We start from the raw sequence: 20360 nt of genomic DNA, 5'->3' as shown, positions 1-20360 counted from the left end.
CAGCCTCAGGCAGGAAGTTAAACAGACATGAGACTTCCTGTGTAGCCTGAGGCTGAGCAGAGGTTGTGCTGTCAGTGCTGCCGTCGGCCACTAGGTGGCTCTGCAGGTTATAGGCAGCAAAAAAAAACACACACACATAAAGTTACTGAGCCGAAGGCCGGCCCCGCAGTAGTGCCGGCCTCCCGGGAATCTCCCCGGTAACTCTTATGGCCAGTCCGGCCCTGACTCCATTACCAAGTCACTGGTATTCCTCTCTCACTGGGTGGACATGCACATCTATGTAACTTGACGGATTCAGTTCATTCTCCTGACTTTAGGACGTATTACACTGACTCCCTCTCTTTGTTGTTAGCATAGTAGGGTAGCAGAGACTTGATTCCTGACGGAAATGTGATAGCTCTTAACTGCAATACAATCTCCTCTCCTATCGACGCTTACTAGTTGTGTTGATTGCTGCCTCCGGACTACTATATGAACGTGTTGAATCAATGCTGAATTACACTGCAGTGTGTCTTTTACTACTTTTTAGTCTGTTTAATAAGTGCACTTATTGCTATTTGCAGGTAGCTTGACTCTCTGTGTGATGTGCCTGCTTGGAGTTGTAGGATTAATAAAGTTAAGGTACCTTTCCTATACTCTCAGCTGTGGCTGACTCTTTGTTTCTTTTTATTATAGATGGCTCAGCCTCCCTGGCCGTCACTCACCAACAGGCCGCTCCTCTCCTCTCCCTCTGGATCTCTACGTCACTGCCAGACGCCTCAGCTCAGCTCCTCACCACCGCCGCTGGAGGCTTGCGTCCCCGGTCACGCCAGCGTGGATTTTCCGCTCACTGCTGCCGAGGGAGAGCTCACCTCGCTACTGCTGCTGGGTGCCAAACACCGGGTGAGAGTCGCTGATCGCGAAGGGAGACCAAACCCTGTCCTCCAGCTCCGTAGTCTTACAGCGCTTCCCCTGCTTCGTTAGCTCGGTCCCTCTCTCATCCGTTGCTCAACTGCCAACTGACCAGTCCTCACTCCCCTTCACCTCCTTTCCCCGAGTCCCCGTATCCTTCCGCCGGGACCCAACAGTTTTATTCTCGTGCAGGGCCAGTCTCTCTCCATATCCCCCATGTGCGGGTCCCCCCAGACTATTGTTCATGCAGCACAGATTTTTAGATACAATAAATTCAATACAATAAATACAATAAATTTAGATACAATAAATTCACTGCCCAGTGGGTGACAACAATACCACTATATTTACTACCGTGGTGCCCAATTATCATCTTCACAGCAGTGGGGCACCACATTCATCCCCACTTAAATGATGCTTGTCCTCATGCATCTTACTTTTCCACCAAACAGTTACAAAATGTCTTACAATTTTCCTAAATTACTGCGTATACTAATGACTTAAATCAGTGTGATACAATATCTCATGCATACTTAGAGTGGACTTACAATTGTCTAAACCAGAGTGGTTTGACTCCCCTAGTGCTTCTAACCGGCCTTTTTGAGCTTATTTCTATATTGATCTCATCCTCATTTTCCTGAACCGGTTTGGGTTCCATGACGTTCCATTATCGTAAAGGATAACGGTTTGCATCTTCCCAACTTTTTTTTATTGCGGGAATGGTTTCTCTTTGTACACCCTCTGACATTGCTTTAGATACACATAGCTTAAGCTGATTTCGATGTACCATTATCGTTCTACCTTCAATTCCTTCTTCCTTCTTTATCTCGTAGACAACGGTGTCCGGAGTGGGAAGGTTAATTGCTATATATCGTATGAGTTCCCATTTATTATCCAATTTGTTCTTTCGCTGAGTGTTCTTTTTCCAGACCCTATCTCCGACATGTAATGGTTCAGCCAGCGCATCTCTGTTGTAATAATCCTCCTGTCTTCGATGTACTTCTTCCATCTTCCTTTCTACCGCTTCCTTCAACTTCTGCTCCAGTACCTCCACTTCCGCATCTCCACTTTCATTCAAACAAACTTTAGCCAGCTTCTCAAATTCCTGAATCCATTCACCGTGACCCAAACTAGCAGAAACAGAGACATCTGGGAATATCTTCTGCAGGATTTCCCGAGCTTACGTTTCCCCCGTGCGCAGGGCTTGCTGCTTCTCATTGTTTTTCTTCCTTTGTTGCTCTACTGCAGATTTCTGAGATTTCACCTCCCCTAGCAGATCACTTATATATCTGTCTTTTTCTGCAAGCGCTTTTAATAATTCTTCGCTTTGAGCAACTGAGGAAACCTGTTTTAGCTGTTGATCGTGTTTTCTTTGTAATTCACAGGCCTGAATTTTCAAAATCTCATTTTCTTTTTTCAAACCCATTAGTTCTTGAGTTGTGTCAGCCACGTTGGTCTCTCGCTCCAGTAACAAAGCCTCCATGCTCTTAATCTTCTCTTCTTGCTGCTCTACTATCCTTTGAAGATCTTGCACTCCTGTCGACGTGGAGTTTTGCTGCATTAGCTTTTGCTGGACTTCTTCAATATGGATTTTCAGCTGTTTACTTTCTTTCTGTAGATCCTCAATTTGTCTTTCCTTTTCTAGAAACGCTTTCTCACGTTCATTAAACCGTTCTTCTGTCAGCTTTAATGTCTCTTCCCTGCCCTTCAACTGATTCTGAAGCTCCTGAACTTGTGCAATACTGGAGACCTGTTCAGCCTTCTCGAGCTGGCTATTTCCTAAAGCTTCCTTTAGTGCTTCAATTTCTTTAGTCAATGCCTGTACAGTATTTTCCTCATTGCTGACCCGCAGCCGCTCAGCGTAAAGCATGTCTTCCGCAGACCTTATTTTGCCATCCTTCTCATGGATAACATGTTTTAGATCTTCCACAACAGACGTAAGGGCTACCTGGTCTTTGTGATGGGCCTTAAGATTCTGCACATCCATTCTCAAAGTCGCATTTTCATCCCTTAGTGTCCTCAATGCTTCTTCTTTGTTTGCAACTTCTATGAGTCTGGTCTCCAATAACTCCTCAACCGTTTTGATTTTTTCATCTTTCTCTTGCATGCTCTTCTCCATCTGTCCAAGCATATCTTTATTTGTCTGATCAAGAAAATGTTCCTGGAACTTCTGAACCTGCAGCTGTAACTCACTGTTCAGATTCTGTAGGGATTTGTGTTCCTCAACCTGAGACCCTGTATCTAAAAGCGCTGTCATGGCAACCCCATTGATCTTAATTTCTATCGATGGGCATGGACCCACATACTGAGGCCACCACTCTCGAGGTGCGGGACCTACTGTGGAGGGTTCTCCCGAGGGGTGGTCCCTGGCCTCCCGTTGCTGACAATTGCGTTCCACATGCCCACTCTCCTGACAGCGTCGGCAAATCGGCCTGCCTTGGTCGTCGAATCGATCTGTTGATAGTCGGCGAGAAGTCCAGGCCGCGTCTCTTCTATTGACATAACGTGTTCTCCTTGCCACTCTTGTCCTTGCGACTTAGGCGTTTCCTTCAAAGCTTTAAGCTCCCGACACAGTTCCGTCATTCCCTGGGTTAATTCAGCTATCTGCCTTCTCATTACGTCTTGAGCATCAATTGTAACTGTCGACTGGTTCCCTTGTGCTACTGCCTCCAAGGTTACAGTAGATGGTCTGAGCGGGGGCGTATCCCCAAAAATCTTGATTGCCAGCTCCTTGAACTCCTGGAAGCTGCACGTCGGTTCTTGGCGTCGCAACATTTTTATTTGGCCCTTCGTATGGTCGCTATAAATTCCGTCTATGAATTGATTTATAAGAGTGTCGTCTTCCGGTATAATTTCAGTGGGTTCGCACAGTTTAATGGCTTGTAGCGCTTCTTGTAATTCTACAGTGAATTCACGTAAACCCTCTCGGGGCTGTTGCTTCCTGGCGTAGAGACGCGCCTTTAGTTCTGAAAGTGTCTTGGTATCATACATGTTAGTCATTTTCTCTAATATTTCTTTGGCAGTTTTCCTTTGTCTAGCGGGCCACGACTTCACTTCCCGTCGCGCTAGGCCTTTCAATTGCCCTATGACTATCTCAATCTTTTGAGATTCATTTAACGGGTACAACCGGAACATAGCCTCGATTTGATCCTTGAAGTCCCTAAATTCCTTTGCTCTTGTGGAAGGATCATCTCCCGAAAACGTGAGGAGCCAAGGTGTGCCAAAATAGTATGGCATGGTAATAGGGGCGGATGCGGGCATAGCGGGCCCTTCCCGGTCAGATGTTTCTCCTGCACCTGATTGGGCCTGGTCGTCTCCTTGAGACATTTCGTTTGATTCCACGGGGACTAACCCTGACTCTTGTACGAATCCTGTTTGTGACGCCACAATGTGACAAACCAGGTAAGTATCGGGTTTGGACGGATATAATGATTGGTGGAGTTACCTTTTTATTCCTGCCGCCTGGACCTTTAGCAGTATAGAACTTTGCTGAGAGGTGTGTTGGACAACTCCTAAGAAATAACCGTTGCCTTTAGTTGCTTAGAATTAATTTAAATTTATTGATATAGCAATGGTGCTTAAGAAATTCCTTGTAAGTTAAATAAGTATTAATTCAATAAACCATCACAATACGGTTTCATTGTCAACAGAATAATTAACTTTACAGTTAGTAACCGTGTTTATTACACTACTCCGTGCTGTCAATTCCGCCTGTAAACAAATGGATACCCAACTTTCTCTAATAACATGCCGGTTATAAGTGAATACAAGCATAAAACATATGGTAAAACTCTAACAGACCAGTATTGCTGGTTAAATGTACGTACTACAACTTTGTAAGATTAGTACATGAATCACGTCCCCGGTACTCCCCAAGTCTGACTTCACAATGCAGTTCAATTGGGTACTACTTTTATCATGTTAATTGAACTTGTCCTTAACGATGGACGAATACAGTTACCACTTTAATATGGGTGATGTCCCTCAGTGGATCTATCACAATTAATTCCCGTCCAAGCTATAGTCTCTCGTTCAGAATTTACTGTTGAGATCTGTAAAACGCCCTGTGAGTGTCTTAATGAAGGTATGTATTAGTCACTCCATTACCAAGTCACTGGTATTCCTCTCTCACTGGGTGGACATGCACATCTATGTAACTTGACGGATTCAGTTCATTCTCCTGACTTTAGGACGTATTACACTGACTCCCTCTCTTTGTTGTTAGCATAGTAGGGTAGCAGAGACTTGATTCCTGACGGAAATGTGATAGCTCTTAACTGCAATACAATCTCCTCTCCTATCGACGCTTACTAGTTGTGTTGATTGCTGCCTCCGGACTACTATATGAACGTGTTGAATCAATGCTGAATTACACTGCAGTGTGTCTTTTACTACTTTTTAGTCTGTTTAATAAGTGCACTTATTGCTATTTGCAGGTAGCTTGACTCTCTGTGTGATGTGCCTGCTTGGAGTTGTAGGATTAATAAAGTTAAGGTACCTTTCCTATACTCTCAGCTGTGGCTGACTCTTTGTTTCTTTTTATTATAGATGGCTCAGCCTCCCTGGCCGTCACTCACCAACAGGCCGCTCCTCTCCTCTCCCTCTGGATCTCTGCGTCACTGCCAGACGCCTCAGCTCAGCTCCTCACCACCGCCACTGGAGGCTTGCGTCCCCGGTCACGCCGGCGTGGATTTTCCGCTCACTGCTGCCGAGGGAGAGCTCACCTCGCTACTGCTGCTGGGTGCCAAACACCGGGTGAGAGTCGCTGATCGCGAAGGGAGACCAAACCCTGTCCTCCAGCTCCGTAGTCTTACAGCGCTTCCCCTGCTTCGTTAGCTCGGTCCCTCTCTCATCCGTTGCTCAACTGCCAACTGACCAGTCCTCACTCCCCTTCACCTCCTTTCCCCGAGTCCCCGTATCCTTCCGCCGGGACCCAACAGTTTTATTCTCGTGCAGGGCCAGTCACTCTCCATATCCCCCATGTGCGGGTCCCCCCAGACTATTGTTCATGCAGCACAGATTTTTAGATACAATAAATTCAATACAATAAATACAATATATTTAGATACAATAAATTCACTGCCCAGTGGGTGACAACAATACCACTATATTTACTACCGTGGTGCCCAATTATCATCTTCACAGCAGTGGGGCACCACACCAGCACTGTCCCAAGTGCTTTCTACACTTACCCTCGGCACTGCCTGCACTTACCCCCCTTTATCCCAACCTCTCCCTGCCTCTACCCCCAGTTCTACCCCAGCTGCTGCTTGCCCTTAAACCACTTTACCCCAAATGCTACCTGCCCCCAGCACTGTCCCAACTGCTGCCCGGGAACCACAATTTTTTTCGCTCACCGCGATCACTGCATACATATTACATAAATGTCCTGTGTACAGTGATAATGCAGCACCAGAGGCTGCTCCACCTGTAGTACAGCAACCTGACACCAGAGCTGCTCAGCCTATAGACTAATAATAATAATATCATAACCAGCTGCCAGACATAGCAATGGCTGCTCTCTGCTCCTGCTGCCTTCACTTGTGGGAATGATAGAAGGAAGGCAGAGTTCAGACCAGGGGAAAATGGCCGCCGCTCCTGACGTCACCACACTGCCCGGAAACCTACTGCTGCTGCAGCTGCCGGACTCATCTACAAGAAAATTGCCGCCGGCCTCCTGCACTGAGGACATGTATGATAAAAGTTATTACAGAGGGCGGTGCTGTACCTAGTGTGTAGGAGGGAGGGGCCAGTCACCAGGAAGCGGCCTGTGCCAATCATACCCTACTTCCGGCCTGCGTGTTCCACCTTATTCCCTGCACGTGCGTTCCACACACAGGAAGTGAGTTTTCAGCGATTGTTGCAGCATTCCAGTGTCTATCAGGATCAGGTAATGGCGTCTTATTATACAGCGGGAGCAGCCTGTGGTGTTGTCTTGTTACTATTATTATACATGGGGAGTAGCCTGTGTTTTCCTGTCATTTTTATACAGAGGGAGTAGCCTGTGTTGTCATGTTATTATTATACAGGGGGAGCAGCATTTGGTGTCCTGTTAGCATTCTTATACCGGGGGAGCATACTGTGGTGTCTTGCTTATATTATTATACAGGTGGAGCAGCCTGTGGTGTCCTGTTATTACTATTATTCTGGAGGAGCAGCCTCTGGTGTCCTGATAGTATTATTATACAGGAGGAGCGGCCTGTGCTGTCCTGTTGTTGTTATTATATTATACACATGCTTGCCTACCTGACCCTCTCCATGAGGGAGAAAATGCTCTGTTCCTGGACTTTCCTGGTAATGTATGATTGCCATCACCTGTGGTGAGCTGGGTAATTGATAAGAAAGGTGTTTCACCACAGGTGATGGCAATCATACATTACCAGGAGAGTCCAGGAACAGAGCATTTTCTCCCTCATGGAGAGGGTCAGGTAGGCAAGTATGATTATACAGAGGGAGTGGTCTGTGGTGTCCTGTTATTCAAGAGGAGCAGGCTCTGGTGTCCTGTTAGTATTATTATACAGGGGGAGCAGCCTGTAGTGTCCTGTTAGTATTATTATACAAGCGGGAGCAGCCTATGGTGTCCTGTTAGTAGTATTATATAGGGGGAGCGGTCTGTGGTGTCCTGTTAGTATTATTATACAGGGGGAGCAGCCTGTGGTGTCCTTTTAGTATTATTATACAGGCGGGAGCAGCCTGTGGTTTGTTGCTGTTATTATTATTATACAGATGGAGCGGTCTGTGGTGTCCTGTTAGTATTATTAAACAGAGGAGCAGCCTGTGGTGTCCTGTTGTTGTTATTATTATTATACAGGTGGAGCAGCCTGTGGTGTCCTGTTATTACTATTCAGGAGGAGCAGCCTGTTGTGTCCTTCTATTATTATTATTATTATTATTATTATTATTATACAGAGGGAGAAGCCTGTTGTGTCCTGTTGTTGTTGTTTTTGTTATTATTATTATTATTATACAGGTGGAGCGGTCTGTGGTGTCCTGTTAGTATTATTATACAGGTGGAGCGGTCTGTGCTGTCCTGTTGTTGTTGTTATTATTATTATTATTCAGGCAGAGCAGCCTGGGGGAGCGGCCTGTGGTGTTGTTGTTATTATTATTATTATACAGGGGGGAGCGGTCTGTGGTGACCTGTTAGTAGTAGTATACAGGGGGAGCAGCCTGTGGTGTCCTGTTAGTATTAGTATACAGGGGGGGAGCAGCCTGTGGTGTCCTGTTAGTATTATTTTACCAGGGGAGCAGTCTGTGGTGTGCTATTAGTATTATTATACAGGGGGAGTGGCCTGAGGTGTCCTTTTAGTATTATACAGGGGTGAGCAGCCTGTGGTGTCCTGTTGTTATTATTATACAGGTGGAGCAGCCTGTGGTGTCCTGTTAATATAGCAGCACAGTAATAATAACAGTAATGAGTGGTCATCCTCTGCTGTACACCCAGATTTCCTACTTTAGTTCCCCACATCTACACCCCGTCTGCTCTCCTGTGTACCTTCCCCTGGTTATGAATCAAAGGGTCGACCTGGATAAGGTCGTCAGTCAACAGGTTGACCGCTATTGATTGACATGTGGAAAAGGCCAAAATTAATTTTTTAATGTGTTTTTGGCATCATTTTCTCCGTAACGTGACCAGTAATCCCAATTACTGCACCGCGTCCCCTTTGCATGACTCGCTGCGCTCCCCAGGTTACTATTCCCAATCATAGTCCACGGGGGTTGTAAAGTATGAAAAAGATAAATATATATAAAATGTCAAGTCGACCTTTTCTTGTGTCAACCTTTTTCCCATGTCGACCAATAGTGGTGGACTTATGGACTGTCGCCCTACCATCCGGATCCTCTCTCCCCTCACCTCCGCCCTATCTGTGTGACCTGAGTACAGTCACAAATCCTCTCAGGTTCTGGAATAAATTTAATACAAAATCCCAACATCCCTAATTCATGTGTCTGTAACTGATTCCCGTGCAGCAACTGGCACCAAGTACGTTTCTGGGAGGAATAAGACCCCGGCCATGGGAGGAGCATTGGGGTAACATTATACAGTACAGCATTATGGAGCTGGGGCACAGGAACCTCTGACAGACTCTGACCAGGGATCTGTTGCTGGGGGGGGGGGGGGGAGTGGGGGTCTGACTTGTCACGGAGTGTCATGTGTCTGTGTTACATGTGTTCTCTGTGATATGTGTTATATGTATTACATTTATTCCTAGACACTCCAGCTGTGAGGAACCAGAGTCTTTATTACAGGTCACATGTTCTGTATTCTCAGCTATCACAAAGCATGTACACAGCCGAGAGTCACAGGACTGAGAGGATAATAAATATCACCCTGGAGATCATCAACCTGCTGACTGGGGAGGTGAGGGGGTCTGAGAGTGTCACAGTGACATCACTCATATCTTTAGTAATAATACAGGGACATGACTGTGGAGGTGAGGGGATCTGGGAGGAGCACAGTGACATCACTTATATCTATAGTAATAATACAGAGACATGACTGGGGAGGAGAGGGGATCTGGGAGTGTCACTGTGACATCACTTATATCTATAGTAATAATACAGGAACATGACTGGGGAGGTGAGGGGAACTGGGAGTGTCACAGTGATGTCACTTATACATATAGTAATAACACAGGGACATAACTGGGGAGGTGAGGGGATCTGGGAGTTTCACATATCTATAGTAATAATACAGGGACATGACTGGGGAGGTGAGGGGATGTGGAAATGTCACAGTGACATCACTTGTATCTATAGTAATAATAGACTGTATATATTGATTTTGGTGCTCACCATAAAATCCCTTACTCTTAATCCAGCTGGGATTGAAAACATATTTAAAAAAAACAGACTTCCCTTGTATATTAAGCTCCATGAACACCCGAATGATCAGCCCCATTTAGGTGGAGTTTAATTCAACTTTTCATTGATGTCTCCACCAATACACAGGATTACACAGTAGTGAGGAAGACATCCGGTGAGTGTGAGACACCCATCAGCCATCTCCGTGTGTCAGGAAGACTGAGCAGGACCCAGAGCCCCATCACGGTGCCTCCACCCCACTCACTGATATGTGAGGCACACAATGACCAGAAGATCTTGGAACTCACCAACAAGATCATTCAGCTGCTGACCGGAGAGGTGACTGCTGGAAATGGGACATTATACAGTAACATCGGGGAATGTGTCTGGGTGATGACTGGAGAGGTGACTGCTGGGAATGGGACATTATACAGTAACATCGGGGAATGTGTCTGGGTGATGACTGGAGAGGTGACTGCTGGGAATGGGGCATTATACAGTAACACCGGGGGATGTGTCTGGGTGATGACTGGGGAGGTGACTGCCGGAAATGGGGCATTATACAGTAACACCAGGGGATTTGTCTGGGTGATGACTGGAGAGGTGACTGCTGGGAATGGGCCATTATACAGTAACACCAGGGAGGGGGTGTCTGGGTGATGACTGTATCACTGTGTGTGTCAGGTTCCTATAAGGTGTCAGGATGTCACTGTCTACGTCTCCATGCAGGAGTGGGAGTATATAGAGGATCACAGGGGTCTGTACAAGGACGTGATGATGGAGAATCACCGGCCCCTCACATCACTGGGTAAGAGGAGACTGTTATATATTGTACAGGAGAGAGCAGGTATGGGGGCCCCCTATATACACACATCACCTGACAATCCCTTATATACACTGTACTCAGTCACTGTTTATCTCCTACAGATGGGCCCAGTAACAGAGATACCCCAGAGAGATGTCCCCGTCCTCTGTATTCCCAGGATTGTACAGAGGAGAATCACAGAATCCCACAGGAGGATTGGGTAGGTGGGATTTAGAGTCTCACCGATATACCAAAGTGACTGTCACTATATGATCTGTAGAGGAGCTGTGTGTCTTATACACTGATATTATACTGTTTCACTGACTGTATGCAAATGTCATTATAGTGTTTGTTTGTTTGTTTGTTTTTTAGGAAGAACGTCTGTCTGATATTAAAACAGAAGATACAGAGGGAGAAGAAGAGACGTATGTGACTGATATGAAGGCAGAAGATACAGAGGGAGAAGAAGAGACGTATGTGTCTGATATGAAGGCAGAAGATATAGAGGGAGAAGAAAAGATGTATGTGACTGATATGAAGGCAGAAGATGTAGAGGGAGATGAAGAGACGTATGTGACTGATATGAAGGCAGAAGATATAGAGGGAGAAGAAGAGACGTATGTGACTGATATGAAGGCAGAAGATATAGAGGGAGAAGAAGAGACGTATGTGACTGATATGAAAGCAGAAGATATAGAGGGAGAAGAAGAGACGTTTGTGACTGATATGAAGGCAGAAGACATAGAGGGAGAAGAAGAGACGTTTGTGACTGATATGAAGGCAGAAGATATAGAGGGAGAAGAAGAGACGTATGTGGCTGATATGAAGGCAGAAGATACAGAGGGAGAAGAAGAGACGTATGTGACTGATATGAAGGCAGAAGATACAGAGGGAAAAGAAGAGACATATGTGACTGATATGAAGGCAGAAGATACAGATGGAGAAGAAGAGACGTATGTGACTGATATGAAGGCAGAAGATACAGATGGAGAAGAAGAGACGTATGTGACTGATATAAAGGCAGAAGATATAGATGGAGAAGAAGAGACGTATGTGACTGATATGAAGGCAGAAGATATAGATGGAGAAGAAGAGACGTATGTGACTGATATGAAGGCAGAAGATATAGAGGGAGAAGATGAGACGTATGTGAGGGGTGATCAGCAGTGTACGGAGGAGGAGATCCCTACAGATATCAGCACAGGTGAGTTATAAACACTTATTACAGTAGTAACATATTCTCCTTGCTCTGTCACTTCTGCCATCTCTTATCCTACACCCTCCTACGCCATCAGCCCTATTCGCAGTTGGGTGTTTATAACAGAAGGTTTTCCATGACAAATATCACATGGAGAGTTATTACACACTTTACTATAATGTTATTAAAAATAACAAGCAGAAGTTTATTATTATTAAGAATTATATATAGTAGCGATTAAATAGTAGCGGATGCAGAGGCGCACAGGTAACGGTGTAACACACACGTGTAGAGGAATATATATACAAAGACAAGATCTCTTAAAATAATGGCTATATGACACTCGTTTTGTATGTGAATCGCAGCTTCTTAGTCAGTGATCACATAAAACAATATATGTAGTGGAGAGGAACAGAGCGCTGTGACCAGACGCTTCCTAAGGCCTTGTGTCCCATGGTCACGGAATGGGTTTCGGTCACGCGGGACCTGGCCAATTAGAGGATTCACGCTTACAATCGCCAGTTACTGACTCCACCCACTGGGCAGTGGGCAGATACAATGCCGCCACCACCAGACTTCTTGTTCCTGTGGCTCGGTTCTGCTCCGTATGCGTCGACACGCTGTCTTAATACCCCTGTGTGGCGGTGACTGATCCCCACTGGTCACTTGCACGGTAGTTGGGTGAAGGCGGAGCTTGGAGACGCTAGGGTTACCCTGGACAGCAGAGCGGGGCTACGTTTGGCATACTCTTGCTGGTCGCAAGATGAAGCGGTCGTCTTGAGGCAAAATATGTTTATTTGCTGAAATCAAGTCCTGAATAGGCCCCTCCCTTTTTCCAGGGGATATCATACAGCCAGACGTTTACAGCAGGAAGAAGATGGTATAATACCTAAACAGGGCTCTCAGCACTCTTTATACAGTAATACACTATCTCAGGGGGGAAGCCCTCCATGTCTTCTTTTTCCATCCAATCAGGATAATAAATAAATAAATGACATTGTAAAAGGAGATAACTGCATGAATCAATTTCCTCCTTCCTGCCACACAGACAAAGGGGGGAATTCAGACCTGAATGAAGGAAGTAGTTCACATTCTGCAGTGGGCCGAACGCCACCTCCTAGTCCTCTCTGTGGTCTTCATCCCAGGACTTCTAAACTAGGAAGCAGATTTCATCAGCCATCACGATGTACACAACGGACAGTGGTCCCTACACCCAGTGGTTTACCAGCTCCTGGTACACAAGTGGGGCCAGCCGGATGTGGACCTCATAGCTCCAGACACAAGGTTCCAGTATATGGGTCCATGGGGGTGATTCCGAGTTGTTCGCTCGCTAGCTGCTTTTAGCAGCATTGCACACGCTAAGCCGCCGCCCTCTGGGAGGGAATCTTAGCTTAGCAGAATTGCGAATAGAAATTTCTTAGCAGTTTCTGAGTAGCTGGAGACTTACTCACAGATTGCGATCAGATCAGGCCGTTTCGTTACTGGTTTGACGTCACACACACGCCCAGCGTTCGGCCAGCCACTCCCCCGTTTCTCCAGACACTCCCGCGTTTTTCCCGTACACTCCCAGAAAACGGACAGTTTCCGCCCAGAAACACCCACTTCCTGTCAATCACACTCCGATCACTTTAACGATGAAATTTCTTTGTTCGGACCTGAGTAAATTTACTAAGTTTTGTGCTAAAATACTTACCGCATGCGCACTGCAAACCATGCGCATGCGCATTTTTGCCTTAATCGCTCCGTTGCGAAAATCATCAATGAGCGAACATCTCGGAATGACCCCCCCATGACAAGAGTTCCTGAAGCAGCCCTCATGGATGCCCTAGCCATACAGTGGAACTTCCGTCTGCCATATGTTTTCCCTCTGGTTTCACTTTTTCCGAAGGGTCTTTGGAAGTTAAAACAAGAAGAAGGTCCCGAAATAACACTGATGTCATTGGTTCTCCGATCTACAGAACCTATCCATAGACACTCCCTTCCCACTTCCCCAGCGACCAGACTTGTTGTCTTAGGGTCCCTGTCTACATCCAGACCTAGCTCATCTAAATTTGATGGCGTGGCTCTTGAGTCATCCATCCTAAGGGCAAAAGGATTCTCACAGTCGGTTGTCCAGACCATGCTTAAAGTGAGGAAGCTGGAATCTGCCAGTAGCTATTATCGGGTGTGGCATACATACCTTCAGTGGTGCGCTACAATGTGCTATAACCAACAGTTTTTTGGAGTATGTAGGATTTTCTCCTTCCTCCAAGCCGGACTTCACTTAGCAACGTTGAATGTGCACATCTCGGCACTTTCCATCTGGTTCCAACAAAAAATTGCTCCACTAACGGATGTTCGTACCTTTCTCCAAGGTTTACTTCGTATTCAACTTCCATATGTAACTCTGGTAGCTCCAGAGGATTTATCAGTGGTCCTCAGAGCTGTTCAGAAGTCTCCGTTTGAATCTCTAGAATCAGTGGACCTAAAGTGTGTAATGAAAACAAAAGCTATTGCTTCCTCAGGGTATCAGATTTGGAAGCGCTGTCCTGTCGCTCCCCCTTTCTTATTTTTCATAGCGACAGGGTTGTTCTACGTACTAGACCCAATTAACTTCCTAAGGTAATGTCCCAGTTCCATATTAATGAGGTAACTGTGGTACTGGCCTTCCTCTCTCCAAACTTTCGACTGGAGAGCCCTCGATGTAGTCTGTGCTCCAAGGAGTTATGTGGATCGTTCCAGTTCCCTTCGGAAATCAGACTCCCTCTTTGTCCTTTGTGGCTTCAACAAGAGGGGATGACCAGCAGACAAACTGACTGGCCAGATGGACTCGTATGACTGTATCACAAGTGTACACTCAGGCTGACCTTCCTGTACCGGCTACAGTTTCATCTCATTCTATTCACTCTGTGGTCCTTCGTTGGCAGCACACATGCTAGGCTGCCGCCCTCTGGGAGTGTATCTTCGTTTAGCAGAATAGCGAACTAAAGATTAGCAGAATTGCGAATAGAAAATTCTTAGCAGTTTCTGAGTAGCTCCAGACCTACTCACAGATTGCGATCAGCTACGGCCGTTTTGTTCATGGTTTGACATCACAAACACGCCCTGCGTTCGGCCAGCCACTCCCCCATTTTTCCAGACACTCCCGCGTTTTTCCGCACACTCCCAGAAAACGGCCAGTTTCACACTCCGATCACTTCAACTATGAAAATTCTTAGTTTGGACATGAGTAAATCTACTAAGTTTTGTGCTAAAATACTTACCGCATGCGCACTGCGTACCATGCACATGCGCATTTTTGTCTTAATCGCTCCGTTGCGAAAATCGTCAACGAGCGATCAACTCTGAATGACCCCCATGGTCTTCTATCCACACCTTTCTTAGGTTATATGCCTTTGACACATTGACTTCCCAAGATGCTTCATTTGGACACCGTATTCTTTTATCCGCTCAGGAGCATCCCTTCCCTTAAATAACTGCTTTGGGATATCCCCATAGTAATCCCTGTGGAGCTCTATGAAACCTATGTTAACTCTCTTTATTTGAGATCCACACAGTACCCACCCTGACGCACCTGGCTTCTATGGGTGACTCTTCTTGGTCACCGGTTCCCTACTCTAATCAGAGAGTGTGTGTTCTTGTGTGTGCCACAATCTTCCTTCTCTCCTATCCCACTCCTGCCTTGGGCTTGTTGACAAATCTGAGCATGGAGGTGTGGTATAGGGGTGAAGGACCAATGCATCTTGGGATACCAAAAACGTAACTGGTGCCCAGGTCCTTCCCCACCTGCATCCCCCATGGTAATCCCTGTGGACCCTATAGACTTCGAAGAAAGAGTTAACAAAGGAAAATTTTGCCCTAACTCTCATTTTTCTGTAGCTTACCTCTTGGTTCTCAGCCACATGAAGGCAAATCGAAAACTGAGCTCACTACCGGAGATCACCAGTCCGCTGTTTGTATCAGTCCTGGATGTCGCCAACGGTATTCTGAGCATGCATGTGCAATGCACCATGGGAGGTCGCTGGCTTGAGGGGACCATACCGTAGATAGGACCCAGAACCACTTCATAGTTCCCAGTTTGTAAAACAGAGTAAAGGGACCTGTATGTGACATCTGTATATGTTTAAGGTTCTGTTTAAGGATGAAGAAATACAATATTGGTCCGTAAGGTAGGTACTGGCATAGTATACAGACCTCATAGATAGAGATTTGCTTCATAATTCATGAGAAAAGCAATGATTATGGGGATTCTGTATGGATGTCCTGGAGAAGGCATCCAGACCATCCCTGATTACAGAGTGGGGATCATGTAAGGAGGGATAGAATTCCTGTAAGCGCATTCTTTGAGCACCTTGTATTTTCTTGTCTACAGCATCAGCTATAGTGGGAACTGGAAGGGCCTGGCTATAGGCCCCTTGACAAGGTGAAGGGCCTGCTATAGGTTCCTGGGCTAGGGAAACGGCCTGGCTATAGGCCCTTGGGCAGCAGATGCTTGGTCAAATGAAATACCTAGCTAATATCCCATTTATCGGGGCACTGTCTTCTGGAGACAAATTAGGTGATACTAAACTTCTCTGGCAAAAGTGACGGTGTAATTATTTTCATTCTCCATAACGCCAGCATTTTAAAGACTTAAGAAACTATAGGTCAGTAAGACAATACAGTAAGAAACTATAGGTCAGTAAGACAATACAGTGGAAACTATAGATCAGTCAGACAATACAGTAAGAAACTATAGGTCAGTAAGACAATACAGTAGGAAACTATAGGTCAGTAAGACAATGCAGAAGGAAACTATAGGTCAGTAAGACAATACAGAAGGAAACTATAGGTCAGTAAAACAATGCAGTAAAAACTACGTTAGTAAGACAATACAGTAGGAAACTATTAGTGATGAGCGGATTCGGTTCTATAGGTCAGTAAGATAATACAGAGGAAACTATAGGTCAGTAAGATAATACAGTAAGAAACTATAGGTCAGTAAGACAATGCAGTAAGAATCTATAGGTCAGTAAGACAATACAGTAAGAAACCATAGGTCAGTAAGACAATACAGTAAGAAACCATAGGTCAGTAAGACAATACAGTAAGAAACTATAGGTCAGTAAGACAATGCAGTAGGAAACTATAGGTCAGTAAGACAATACAGAGGAAACTATAGGTCAGTAAGACAATACAGTAAGAAACTATAGGTCAGTAAGACAATGCAGAAGGAAACTATAGGTCAGTAAGACAATACAGTAAGAAACTATAGGTCAGTAAGACAATGCAGAAGGAAACTATAGGTCAGTAAGACAATACAGAAGGAAACTATAGGTCAGTAAAACAATGCAGTAAAAACTACGTCAGTAAGACAATACAGTAAGAAACCATAGGTCAGTAAGACAATACAGTAAGAAACTATAGGTCAGTAAGACAATGCAGTAGGAAACTATAGGTCAGTAAGACAATACAGTGGAAACTATAGATCAGTCAGACAATACAGTAAGAAACTATAGGTCAGTAAGACAATACAGTAGGAAACTATAGGTCAGTAAGACAATACAGTAAGAAACTATAGGTCAGTAAGACAATGCAGAAGGAAACTATAGGTCAGTAAGACAATACAGAAGGAAACTATAGGTCAGTAAAACAATGCAGTAAAAACTACGTCAGTAAGACAATACAGTAGGAAACTATAGGTCAGTAAGATAATACAGAGGAAACTATAGGTCAGTAAGATAATACAGTAAGAAACTATAGGTCAGTAAGACAATGCAGTAAGAATCTATAGGTCAGTAAGACAATACAGTAAGAAACCATAGGTCAGTAAGACAATACAGTAAGAAACCATAGGTCAGTAAGACAATACAGTAAGAAACTATAGGTCAGTAAGACAATGCAGTAGGAAACTATAGGTCAGTAAGACAATACAGAGGAAACTATAGGTCAGTAAGACAATACAGTAAGAAACTATAGGTCAGTAAGACAATGCAGTAAGAATCTATAGGTCAGTAAGACAATACAGTAAGAAACAATAGGTCAGTAAGACAATGCAGTAGGAAACGATCTAAAAAGCCCTTTCACGAGTTCCTTATGACACCGCACAACTGCACAGTACAGCGACATTTGCAGTAAAACCTTTGGAGAATTATCACCAATAACTTTTTGCGGATAATTGGATAGGGAGTTTTTGTGATCAACTGAATCCCTCCCATAAAGTGTTTATTCATATGATGTTACATTGTGATTACAGCTGGAGGAAAATCTGCCACAATATAATTGAATGTGTAATTTAGTCCATCCTGGTATGAATAATTAGATTTATTGGGTGTAATATATTGTTACTGAACAGGATTACCAACACTGAATCAATTTCTACCCAATATAATATACATGCCGATGTTTAACCACAAATAAACACAACTTTTAAATTACTTTATTCACCTTTTTATACACTTACCTTTCCATTTAATATATCACTGATTTATCTTATACTTTACTGTACTAAATAAAGGTTATATATTATTTATTAGTGCGACAAACAGGACAACACTTTCTCTTCTTTGGTGTTTTATTATTGTAAAGCCCATGTCACCTCTAGTAATCCCACATGAGCGTCCATGTCACCTCTAGTAATCCCACATGAGCGTCCATGTCACCTCTAGTAATCCCACATGAGCGCCCATGTCACCTCTAGTAATCCCACATGAGCGTCCATGTCACCTCTAGTAATCCCACATGAGCGTCCATGTCACCTCTAGTAATCCCACATGAGCGTCCATGTCACCTCTAGTAATCCCCCATGAGCGTCCATGTCACCTCTAGTAATCCCACATGAGTGTCCATGTCACCTGTAGTGATCCCCCATGATCGTCCATGTCACCTGTAGTGATCCCCCATGATCGTCCATGTCACCTGTAGTAATCCCCCATGATCGTCCATGTCACCTGTAGTAATCCCCCATGAGCGTCCATGTCACCTCTAGTAATCCCACATGAGCGCCCATGTCACCTCTAGTAATCCCACATGAGCGCCCATGTCACCTCTAGTAATCCCACATGAGCGCCCATGTCACCTCTAGTAATCCCACATGAGCGCCCATGTCACCTCTAGTAATCCCACATGAGCGTCCATGTCACCTCTAGTAATCCCACATGAGTGTTCAGTGTTGATCAAGCTCCAGTCCAAGCATCTTAATCCTTTTTAAAATAACATAAAAACAAAGCCAGAACTATAGTACGGGTTACGATGTCAGTTCTAGAAATATAAATTGTACCCTATGGCATCCTGTATCTTATATACTTGTATTTCCATAATGTATTTTATTTCCAGCAGATGGACACACAAGCATGAATATCTCAGAAGGACATCTAATGTTATCCCCGGATTGTGAAATAAAAGATAATGACAGCAGTCAGGATTCTCCAGGAGATAACCCCATTACCCCAATTATATATCCAGCTCTATCAGCTGATCCCTCTGATCCTGGGAAATGTTCTCCTGATCACTCTGATATTGGTGCATCTGTTACAGCTTTGACAGTAGATACAGTGTTTCCCTGTTCTATAGATGCCAAATGTTTTACACAGAACACAAACCTTATTACCCTTCAACCACCTATGGCAGATGAGAGGCCATTTCCATGTTCTGAGTGTGGAAAATGTTTTACATGGAAATCACATCTTGTTATACATCAGAGAAGTCACACAGGTGAGAGGCCATTCCCATGTTCTGAGTGTGGGAAATGTTTTACACGGAAATCACATCTTGTTACACATCAGATAAGTCACACGGGTCAGAATCCATTTTCCTGCTCTGAGTGTGGGAAATGTTTTTCAATTAAGTCATATTTTGTTGCACATCAGAGAACTCACACAGGTGACAGGCCATATCCATGTTCTGAATGTGGGAAATGTTTTCAAGTGAAATCATATCTTTTTAGACATCAGAGAAGTCACACAGGTGAGAGGACACTTTCATGTTCTGAGTGTGGGAAATGTTTTAATGAGCAATCAAATCTTGTTAGACATGAGAGAATACATACAGGTGAGAAACCATATTCATGTTCTGAGTGTAAGAAATGTTATACTGACAAATCATCTCTTGTTACACATCAGAGAAGTCACACAGGTGAGAATCCATTTCCATGTTCTGAGTGTGGGAAATGTTTTACATACAAATCACAACTTGTTACACATCAGAGAAGTCACACAGGTGAGAATCCATTTCCATGTTCTGAGTGTGGGAAATGTTTTACATACAAATCACAACTTGTTACACATCAGAGAAGTCACACAGGTGAGAAGCCATTTCTATGTTCTGAGTGTGGGAAAAGTTTTGCACAGAAATCCGATCTTGTTAAACATCAGGGAAGTCACACAGGTGAGAAACCATTTGCATTCCCTGCATGTGAGAAATAAATCATCTCTTATTGAACACATTAGACATTACCCAAGTGAGGAACCATTTTAATCTTCTAGAGTATACTCCTCATTGTCATGCATTGTTCCTCAAGGATCAATCCTATCTCCTATGATTTATGTAATATACAGTGCATCTGGAAAGTATTTGCAGCGCTTCACTTTTTCCATATTTTGTTATGTTACAGCCTTTTTCCAAACTGGAATAAATTATTTTTTCCCCTCAGTATTCTGCACACAATGGCCCACATTCTGAGTTGATCGCTAGCTGCCATTGTTC

At 44.4% G+C, this 20360-nt stretch overlaps 2 protein-coding genes across 2 annotated transcripts in view; one reads left to right on the top strand and one right to left on the bottom strand.

The window, feature by feature from the left end:
- Positions 1–1959: 1959 nt before the first annotated feature.
- On the bottom strand, positions 1960–3148 carry LOC135057076 (kinectin-like). The gene has a single exon (XM_063962974.1). It carries the CDS (start codon positions 3146–3148, stop codon positions 2072–2074), a length of 1077 nt encoding a protein of 358 aa, XP_063819044.1. The 3' UTR covers positions 1960–2071.
- A 7733-nt stretch (positions 3149–10881) lies between these two features.
- The window catches only part of LOC135057020 (zinc finger protein 585A-like), a 305581-nt gene continuing 296102 nt past the window's right edge, over positions 10882–20360 (top strand). The window contains exons 1-2 of the mRNA XM_063962883.1: positions 10882–11705; positions 18993–20042. Of these exons, the coding sequence (XP_063818953.1) occupies positions 10940–11705; positions 18993–20042 (1816 nt within the window). The 5' untranslated portion in view covers positions 10882–10939. The remainder of the gene's footprint in view (positions 11706–18992; positions 20043–20360) is intronic.

The sequence above is a fragment of the Pseudophryne corroboree genome, chromosome 3, assembly GCF_028390025.1.
Source record: "Pseudophryne corroboree isolate aPseCor3 chromosome 3, aPseCor3.hap2, whole genome shotgun sequence".
In the NCBI taxonomy this organism is placed as follows: Eukaryota; Metazoa; Chordata; class Amphibia; order Anura; family Myobatrachidae; genus Pseudophryne; species Pseudophryne corroboree.
The sequence above is the reverse complement of the archived record's forward strand: the minus strand, read 5'-3'. Positions and strand labels throughout refer to the sequence as shown.

Bases quoted from the DNA above. Each gene is read 5' to 3' on its own strand.
- LOC135057076 (XM_063962974.1), bottom strand. From the start codon at position 3,148: ATGACAGCGCTTTTAGATACAGGGTCTCAGGTTGAGGAACACAAATCC.